Source organism: Bombus bifarius, unplaced genomic scaffold (assembly GCF_011952205.1).
Source record: "Bombus bifarius isolate JDL3187 unplaced genomic scaffold, Bbif_JDL3187 scf7180000008046, whole genome shotgun sequence".
Classification (NCBI taxonomy): domain Eukaryota; kingdom Metazoa; phylum Arthropoda; class Insecta; order Hymenoptera; family Apidae; genus Bombus; species Bombus bifarius.
The window spans coordinates 496,769-506,817 of record NW_022884412.1 but is presented as its reverse complement, the minus strand read 5'-3'; the positions used below and the strand labels follow the sequence as shown (position 1 = coordinate 506,817).

At 28.6% G+C, this 10,049-nt stretch overlaps 1 protein-coding gene across 2 annotated transcripts; it reads right to left on the bottom strand.

Annotated features, from left to right (window-relative positions):
- Positions 1-3,028: 3,028 nt before the first annotated feature.
- Positions 3,029-9,956, bottom strand: LOC117207787 (protein Daple). 2 transcript variants are annotated; one of them, XM_033448349.1, is made up of 23 exons: positions 9,799-9,956; positions 9,036-9,144; positions 8,812-8,900; positions 8,413-8,722; positions 8,228-8,341; positions 7,991-8,151; positions 7,827-7,908; positions 7,570-7,748; positions 7,195-7,448; positions 6,774-7,108; positions 6,414-6,695; positions 5,945-6,051; positions 5,678-5,869; positions 5,448-5,598; positions 5,159-5,341; positions 4,803-5,090; positions 4,530-4,730; positions 4,304-4,449; positions 4,133-4,225; positions 3,954-4,017; positions 3,764-3,872; positions 3,578-3,684; positions 3,029-3,488 (listed from the first exon to the last, which is right to left on the bottom strand). In XM_033448349.1, exons 2-23 carry the CDS (start codon positions 9,084-9,086, stop codon positions 3,252-3,254), a joined length of 3,735 nt encoding a protein of 1,244 aa, XP_033304240.1. In that variant the 5' UTR covers positions 9,087-9,144; positions 9,799-9,956; the 3' UTR covers positions 3,029-3,251. The 2 variants fall into 2 exon arrangements, with proteins under 2 accessions (XP_033304240.1, XP_033304241.1); XM_033448350.1 differs by lacking the exons at positions 3,029-3,488; positions 3,578-3,684; positions 3,764-3,872 and having other exon boundaries at positions 4,129-4,225.
- Positions 9,957-10,049: the final 93 nt, after the last annotated feature.

The following is a 10,049-nucleotide window of genomic DNA, read 5'->3' as shown; positions in this document are numbered from 1 at the left end:
GAGCGTCCGATTTATATTTCACTTAAATTTAATGTTCTGTTTCGTTCAATAAATTGTAGGCTATCGGATGTGACAAATAGAGTTAAGAGTTCGTAAAAGTATTAAAGTTGCGAATGATTATAAGAATAACGCGCGAATATTGGTTCCCGCGCGTTTGAAAGGTATATTATTTCTTTCATTTGAGGTTAAAATATTATATTGACTTGTTTAAGTAATTAATGCTATTGCTGAAGATAATTATAAAGAAAGTTGTCAGATAACAATTTAATAAGATATATCAACAGGTAAAGTGTTGAAAATTTGACATTTCATAATATTTTAAACTGTTGAATTACTTCTGTTTTATAACAATCAGCATTAGAACTTAGAAACAACAAATACTCTCAACTTTTAATAAATCCATACCTACGGTGTATTGTATTGTGTTTTTAAAATAAATACACAGTATTCTTCTGAATTAAAATTTGTTGAAAGAACTCATTTTGTTCAACAAAAGCTTAACGCTAATAAAACATGGAATTATTATCCATTAACTCAGTTTTTATTTCAATATTTACTATTATAATCTAATTAACCTGCTACTTACGCGAATTTTCATAGATTTTTCTTAAATTCCCAGGACGTTGAATGAATAATATTCGTGATAATTTAAAAAATCTTCCAACGATCACCCCATCGGCTAGTTTTATCATTTTCTCTACATAGGTAACTACATGCTATCTGTATATGTAGAACATATATGCCCCTCCTTAGACTATGATGTCGATGCAAAAAATGTCTCCCTACCATCCCTACTATCTTCACTGTCCTGGTAAACGAGTGGTGGTAAAAGAGACAGAAAGAAGATGCGTTGTAAAAAGCTATCTTACCGCCCCTCGACCTATGCAGCCCCTAGAAGGAACGTACGACCTCTTTACTTCACCATTGGTCCGCACACAGTCAACATTTTTGCAAGTTATCTCTTACAATTCCTCGAATTATCCATAAAATTCGACTAAATTTTTGCTAATTTATTTGACGAGAAAAAGGGGGAAAATTCTGAAGGAATAGTGGTTCCACGTAGAGGTAAAAGTTAATGGATTCATAGTTTTTATTACTTTTTCGTTTTATATGATAGAATATAATAGAATAAAGTTAATATTTTGTAATTAGTTAAATAATATAACAACAATATACACAAAAAATGATATTAATAAATAAAAATAAGCGATAAAGGATAAAATTAAAGATTGGGAAAATAAATTATATTTACAATTAATTTTCTTATTAATATCAGATCTTGATATCATATTCCTAGATAACTAAAAGTGCTCTACTTTATCACTACTAAAAATAGAACAAAAAATGAAGAAATAGAAAAAGCATCAAAATATATCAATTATGTGTACAATTTATTTTCTTACCATTACCATTTCTCACGATGGCGGTAGATGATTCTTCATTTTTTGCTTGGCATCATAGTTCTTTTACTAGTCTAGTCTGCTACTCTTGCTTCTGCCAGCCTTATTTTTACACCCATCCACCCACTACTATTATCACCGCCGTCCCTGTTCCTCCCTCCCGCCATACTATTCCCACTCCATTGGCCTACCTTTACCGCGCCAGTGGAAATAGAGGGAAAGATTTTTATTCTCGTAAATGGAAAAACCAGGCTGGAGAGGGAGGTTTTGCCAGTCAACCGCTGCTGCGAGCGAAATTTTTTGCTTTGCCCCTCGTCGTCGACAAGCTCGTCGAAGGGTACGTTAGGAAAGACGGGGTTGAGGAGTCTGTTGAAGTTTATCTTGCAGATAGATTATATTGTTTGTTTGGATTCTTATCTAATAAAGATTTGTTTATTGAATTATGCGCCAATTACACATTAAATGATCACATTAGTAATATAAAAACTTGAATATTTTTAACAATGAAATAGAAAAATTTTTGTTAAATAATGGTTAAAGTAATTAGTTATAATTAATAGTAGTTAAATAGTTATATAAAATGAAGAAATATATAGTAAATATCTTATCCTTCTAAATTCAATTTATAAATTCTACTATGCAGTATATATATGCTCCTCTATGTTTAATGCTCTATTTTTTTCTAACAATACGAGTTGAAAAAAAAATATTAACATCTGATTTATCGATCACCGACATAATTCCTTGGATACGCGTCATATGCAAATTTCTGAAGCCTGAGAAATAATTTAGGAAGGGTTTGAACAGACGGTGGTCAGCTTTTTTTAGTCAGAACCTCTTGTTCCCAACTTGGAAGAAAATAACAAAAAATATTGAGTTACGCGTTCCCCCGACGATGAAACTCGTGAGACTTTCAACCGTGAGACTGTATCAAGGTGCATCATTCATTTAACCCATTAATTTCTTCAATATTAAAAACCTAGTGAATAAAAGACATAAAAAATTCTCTTTTTCATCGTTATAAAATATATTGATTAAATATATATTCTGTAACAATCAGAAATTTTTAATTTGTTTACTGGTTTTGTAAAGTTTTATATAGATTATAATATTCAATAACGTTTGCAATATAAAACTGTATCCAATTCAAAAAATACTTCTGAAGATGAAAGTTTTCTTTCTTATTAAAAGAAATATATAGAATGTACAGTATTGTGGAGAAAGAAGTAATTAAGTATGGTTAAAACAATGCAATTTTTTAACATTTATAATTCTACTATTTTACGTATTTTATAAATGCGAAGGGCAGTAAAATTAATACAATTAGTTAACGACTGATGGTTAAAAACTAATTGTACATTGGCAATATTTATCGAATATTTAGGTCACCTTAATGCTATACATAGTTGTTACACTGTTTTCAAAAGAGAATACTCTCGCTTTGTTACTTATAGATTGATATACACATATATAGCACATTATTGGTTATTCATCAATCCTTTATAAACGCGCGTCAATATAAATGCATAAGGTTATGCTAATAACCTTAACCTTAAATAATAATAATAAAAGGTTATAATAATAGTAAAACGTATTAAAATTACCAAATATTTAAAATAAATATCGAATTTCAAAATAAATTGATAACTTATATTACCCTCATACAAAACTTTCTAGGAACTCGCGAACACTTATATGCGTAAATTAGTACTATATGTCTTTTAAAACATTGGACCATTTATACGGATTTATGCAAAACATTCATTGAATTAAAAAGTAAAAAAATCGATAAAGTACAAAATACGATTTTTTTTCGTGGCAAGTACACAAATAGATGGAAGCAGCGTAAGATCATACACAACCATATTCGTACCACACTTGATTACCTACTTTTGAATCTTTGTCTACAGGAGTTTCTATAATTGTTTCTTCTTGCCCTACATCCTTCATTCCACTATTGTTAAGATTGTTTGATTCGTTTATAACTGCTGATACTTTATTGTATATCAGAACCGGTCGTGGTTCTACTTGCACCTCCGATCGCGAAGTTTGTTCCAATAATATAGACCGTCTATCATCTCCCTGTTCCTGTAATATTTATTTCAGATATCCGAAAAATATTCCACTAGAATTAAAAGATAAAAAGATCATAGAACTGTAAATTAATAAATTCATACTGGTACGGTAGTTGATGGTGGTGGAGAATCATCAGTGTAATACACTGTTCTTCTAGTCCCTGGATGACCAAGAGACAATGTATCTGATCCAAGAGCTCTAGTTGATCCTTTAATTGATTTCATAGAATTGTTTTATTAATATTCTTTTATTTTTAACTTATACGTTTCCAATAAGATCATATTTACCTGCTAAACGGTGATCTTCTGTACTAGCGTCAGAGTCATTTCCACCAGATTCTGATTCATAAGGTTTTCCTTCTGAGTTTTTGAGATCTTCCGCCCAAGATCGCCGATTCTAATTTATGCAGAGTTTAAACATAAAGTTTATAACATTCATTTGTTTTTGTATTAGATGCTTTTGTATCAATTTGCTTACCTTATTGAGAAACTCAGATCCAACTTTTCGAACTCTTCGAACGAAGTTAGCTCCAAATCCTTTTCTTCAATACACATGTAAAGAAGGTATATTACAAATTAAGAAAGTGTACAATTAAAAATATATATTTTAAATTTTTCATAATAAATAAAATTGTATACAAAAGTAAATGGACTTACTTTTTTGGAGTACAACTATCTAACTTTCTATAATGTTCCATTATTTTGTCTTCCAATTTTTCTTTTTGTCTATATAAATGATTCACTTTGTCTCTGTAATAAAAATTATCGCATTAACATATTAGCTATCATAGGAATATTATTTAAATATTGTCATTTTAAAGTACTAACGTATATATTTTTTCTTCCATGTGATAATGTTCTTTATCTTCAAGAGAATGAGTCAAAAGTTCATGATATTGGCTAAACAACAAAGTAATATGATCCATCAACGATCGTCTATCATTATCTAAGCCGGAATTCATATGCAATAACACCTAAAAGGAAATGTGTAAGATAGCAATAAATATATATTAAATGCATTATTAAATAACCCAACATAAACATTTGTTAGTACCTCACATCGTTGATTTAATTTATTAATTTGAAGTTCTAAATTAGAACATCTTTCATCTCTACTGCTAAGCTCGCCTTGCATTTCTGTTAACTTAAGGCTTAGTCGATTCGTTTCAATTTTGTTTTTCCTATAATCCTCTTGTAAATTTCTATACTCCATTTTCAATTTTTCTGTAGCAGTATACAGATTTCTAAAATCATCCTAAAATAATTAAAAAAGTAAATTCGTAATTCAATACAATAATAGTACCTGCCTTTAACATTTGTTTACTACCTTCAGCTTTGAATGTTCTCCTCTCAAGTTATTCAAACTCTTTGCATCATTCACCAATGATTCCTTTTCAGTTTGTAATGTCTTATTTTTTCCTTTCAATCCTTCATAAGATTCGCGTAACATTCTAACTTCATTTTTTACGTCTCGTAAATTTGACTTGAGAGCATCGTGTTCGTGAAAAAGATTTTCATATTCGTTATTTAATTGTTCGTGCAAAGATTGTAAAGTGACTTGATCATGAACCAGTTGGGTGTATATTTGTTGATGAGCACTGCGTTCTTTCAACAACTAGAATAAAAAATGTAATTCTCAATATTCAAAAACATATTTAAAAAAAATTAATTTCAAATACTTACTTCTTCTTTTTCAGCAACAAGTTGTGAATTTGCAAGTTGCAAGGCTGTATGTTGTGCTGCTAAAGAATTATTTTGAGACTGTAATGTTGTTATCTGTACTTGAAGTTTCGCATTTTCAGACAGGAGATTTTCCGATGCTACTTGTGCAGCAGCCAATTTCACATTTAAATGTTCCTGTTCTTTCTAGAAGTAAAAGTAAAAAATTATATTGTATATCATTATGTTTTGTAAAATTATGAAAAATATCTTTTTACTTTAATTATACTTTATCTGTACGGCTTCAACATACCTTGAGTGCTTCTACTGTTGCTTCTAGTGTATTATGAATATTATTAGTTGCATTATTCTCGGAATTTGTAGTTTCAGATACTGACTTTTCACAACAGCAGGAATTATTTGATTTTCTTATATAATCGACGACTTCCGGAATTTGCGCGATTCTGTAATTATTAATTAATAATTGACATTTAGTAGCTTCTTTCATATTAAACTTTGTTCAAGAATTTGAAATTTCATTACTTTTTAACAATATTATCCAATGGCAATGACAACAACATGTTATCACTGAGTCCAAGTTTTTCTAGAACTGTATATAATTGTTGAGTATTCAATTTTTCAGCTACTAAATTCGATTGCAGAATTTCTAACGTTTCCCTATCAATAGCTGCTCGTGAATCAAGCTCCTTACTAGATCTTTCAATTTCTTGTAATCTAAAAATAAATAATTTTGCAAAAGATATTCCTATATTAAATAAGCATATATATTTCATGTGAAATACTTTATACCTTGAAATTTGTGTAACAGAATCATGAAGTTCCTGTTCAAGTTGCATTACTTTCCTTTCTAGAACTTCAATACTATTTGTTGCTTTATCTAATGCAACATCTTTTTCCTGAAATTTATTTCGTTAGGTAAAATTTAATTCAATACTTTAAAAAATTAAAATTATAGAATAACTTTTAACAGAAAAATTAGAACATTGTAATTTAGAATATAAACTGAAATATTATAGAATAATATAATCAAAGATAGAGCCACTCAAATTGACTCTCGTGAACAAAGACACTTGTTGCTCCCGCGGACAAATGATGTTGACAATTTTTAAAACAAAACGGTGACAACAGTGATAAGGGAACTGAGCTTATACATGCGTAACTTTAATTTAAAGTAGTAGTTTAAAAAAACTATAGATTAAGAATAAAAAATCACAGAACAATTAATCACTCCAGTAAAAATATCTTATAAAATTCATACTTCTATTGTTTCTCGATATCGATGCACATCGCGCTGTGCTATATCTTTCTCTCGTTCTACTGCCACAAGTTTTGATTCAAAATCAAGACACTTGGAATTAATTTCTTTTACGTTATTTTCTATAATTTTTAATTCTTCAACTTTTTGATTGACAAGCTCTAAACTACGTTCTAAATCATCTGCTCGTCTTTGTACGCTTTCCAATAAAGACTGAACTCGTTGTTTTTCTTTCACTGCTGTGTCGCAATTTTTTTCCAGTTCTATCATTTTCGTATGTTGAGTCTAAAAATTGATAAACAAAAAAAAAAACGTTAAATATTAAAATATCAAGATACCATACATAGAATTTTTATGATATACTTGGAACTCCTGTTGTTGTTTCTCGGATGACGTCCTTTGATTTTGTAATGAGTTCTGTAATTTTTTGTTTTCTTCGAGTGCTTGCTTCCAAACCAATTCTAAATCCGAATTTTGTTGTGTTAATCTTTCAATATTATCATTTAACGATTCGATCTTCAATTGCAGCTTCTTCTTTTCTTTTTCTAATTCCAACACACGAGATGAATTTTCATGAAAGGAACTTTCTTTTAAGGAGTCTATTAAATTAACCAATCGACGATTTTCTAATTCAAGTTTCAAAGCCCGTGTTTGTGCATTATTTGTCAATTGTTCAGACAGCCTATTATCAGTATGTGCTAAATAATATACAAATCTACATTATATTTATATACGATCGATAAATAAGGTGTTAATGTATATTAAAAATAATTTTCCTTATTACCTGGTTCTTCAGAATCACTTATAGAACTATCTAAGACAGCTTCATTTGCGGCAGCTTTCGTTAATTTATGTAATTGAGTGTTTTCTTCAATTAACTCTTGATATTTTTCTTTATCAGCTGCACGTTCCAATGCCATGTCATTCACTAATTGTTTAAATTTAAGAATTTCAGACTCGAGTTCCAGTACTTTATCTGCCCTCCTTCTTGATGAATTTAACTGATCCTCTAGCATTTCCCTAGTCTCTATCAAAACTCTAAAATAAATGAGATAGGGTGATATTTCATATAAAGAAAATATAATGAAATTATATTCGAAATATATGTACAATATATACTATATACTTATATATACTAAACGAAATATATCTAAAATACCTATTATCTTCACGTAGCTCCTCTATGCGTGTTTTATAAAATTCTATATCTGTAAGTTTTTCTTTATATCTTACTACTTCTAATTCCAATCGATCGGCACGATCTGCTCTTTCCATTACCGCATCTAATTCGTCTCTATAAGACTTTGCTGTGCGTGCTTCATGCATTAATTCTTGGTTCTGAAACAAGAATAAAAATTTATATATTATTAATACTTACTAAAAAAATTAATATGTACAGAAAATATGATGCTTTACCTCTTGTCTTAATTTGGTTAATAACATCTTATGGCACTCGAGTTCTTCTTTACATTCCAACAATGCTTCTGTTTTTTCTTCTCTGCAAATATATCACAAAAAAAAAAATAGATTAAGCATAAAAATAACTAAAAATATATATACATAAAAGAGATAATATATACAATTCTTGTCGGTGTTTTCTGACTCTCGATTTGCAGTCAGCCAATTCAACTGCATAGTGATGATTATCATCACGTTCTGATTTAACAACAGGGTTAGATTGTTGCACTTTGTTTATTTCTTCAGCTCCCAAACCTCCGTTTATAACAACATCCCTCCATTTCTGTTATATCAGTAATATTTTATACATTCTTAATAAAACATTTTGTTAAAAGATAATATTGATAAAATAAAATTACCTGACGATATAAATCTAGTTCTTGACTAAGCACTCTCATTTTTGCAAATAAATATCTTATATCTAAATTATCCAATGAATCTTCATTAATAACTATGTTTTGATGATCTGTGACCTAGTAAAGTATTGTTAAATTTTGTTATCACACTTAGTGTAGACAATGATATAAAAATCTAGAAAACATACCTGTTTAATACATTCTACTATTGCAAGTTGAGTCTGAACATTTAATGCTTTAATATTAGTGATAAATTTTTCTTTGTTAGGACACTGGACAGCACAACCAAGGAGTAATAATAATAACAATTTCATTTCACCAATAAATGATTGCGGCTCCTTGCCTAAACTTATTATATCTGGTAACTTCAGGATTAAATGACTTAATTCTTCTTCATAAAATTGTTTCATATTATCTACTACGACTTGCAAGTTTTTCATGCGAGTTATTATATTTCCTTTTGAAGGTATTACTGCATTATACAGTGGTTCTGGATCTCTATGAGATATAAAACATGTAAGAATACTAAATATAGATTTTTGTAAGAAAAAAAGTCAAGACAAATTTAAATACATAGAAATACTTACATTTGCAAATATACATTATGTAATAATACACCATCCACCAAATCATTGTAATTGCTTAATAAGTTAGGATCCTCTAAGCAACTGGCAAACTGTTATATAAAAAAGTATATTTCATTAACTAATTCTCATTAATAGGATTAATAATAATAGTCAAAAATCTTTTAAAACTAATATCATGAATCATAGAAAATAAATCATAAAATTCTAGGAAATAAAAAACTTACCCATGTTACTAAAGGTCCACGCAATAGATCATTAATTTCAGAAGATGCCATTCTTACACGCTTTCACGTTAATTATTAAGACAGTACTTAATAAATAACACTACCATTTCTTCGTATAGAAAGATAAAAATATGTAATGTTAGTTTGCAAAATAGTTGAATATGAGGTAGAAAAAAATATTAAATTTTTTAATACAGAATATGTACTCGAGAATGCATTTAATTCTTTCGTAGATGAAATATCTATGTATAATACTTTTTAATTTTACGTCTCCCTAAATTTTAAACTTGGTGAAATGTAATAAATTATATAATATTAATTTCTTTAGAAGAATTGTACATTATATATGACAGAATATACTAATATATGCAGACAAATTTAAAAAGATCATAGTTTTATAAAACTAAATATTTTTTTAAGTTTGCAATTTAGGTAAAAAATAAATTATCGACATATAATTAATTGTGCATCTGTGTATATACATTAATATAATTGAAGGATTTTGTTATTTCAAGTAACAAATTATTAGCCTCATAATTAATTTCAAACGACGCTAATTAATTTAATATTTCAATAACTTTATCATACAAGATTTCATCTAATCCTCGATATTTATTCAGTAGTCACACTTTATGTATATTTTACTATAGATGCAACTTAAAAGGGAATATAACCACATAATTCTATATGCACATTCGATATAAAACATATCGTTTCACTTTTACGACAGAATTATTTAATATATTATCGATATTTGTCGAACCTTATGAAACATCGTGTGATTTTTACAAACACTAAATTAAAACGATCAAGTATTTATGTATTATCTGATATTAGGTTACGGTTACACTGGTGCGTATTCGAATGACTATCTCCTCGTTCATATACATACTTCGACCGTACATGAACAACAAAATGGATGGATATTTGGACGATCAGTTCTGTGGTACATACTATATATATAAAATGGACATAGATTCGTAGATTCTTACTATCTCATGGACAATTCTTTTC

Excerpts from the sequence above, each read along its gene's own strand:
- LOC117207787 (XM_033448349.1), bottom strand. The coding sequence starts at position 9,086 with ATGGCATCTTCTGAAATTAATGATCTATTGCGTGGACCTTTAGTAACA. Across the intron at positions 5,091-5,158 it reads TTGTTGCTGAAAAAGAAGAA|TTGTTGAAAGAACGCAGTGC; the intron begins GTAAGTATTTGA and ends TTTTTATTCTAG. Across the intron at positions 3,489-3,577 it reads CACCATCAACTACCGTACCA|GAACAGGGAGATGATAGACG; the intron begins GTATGAATTTAT and ends TAAATATTACAG.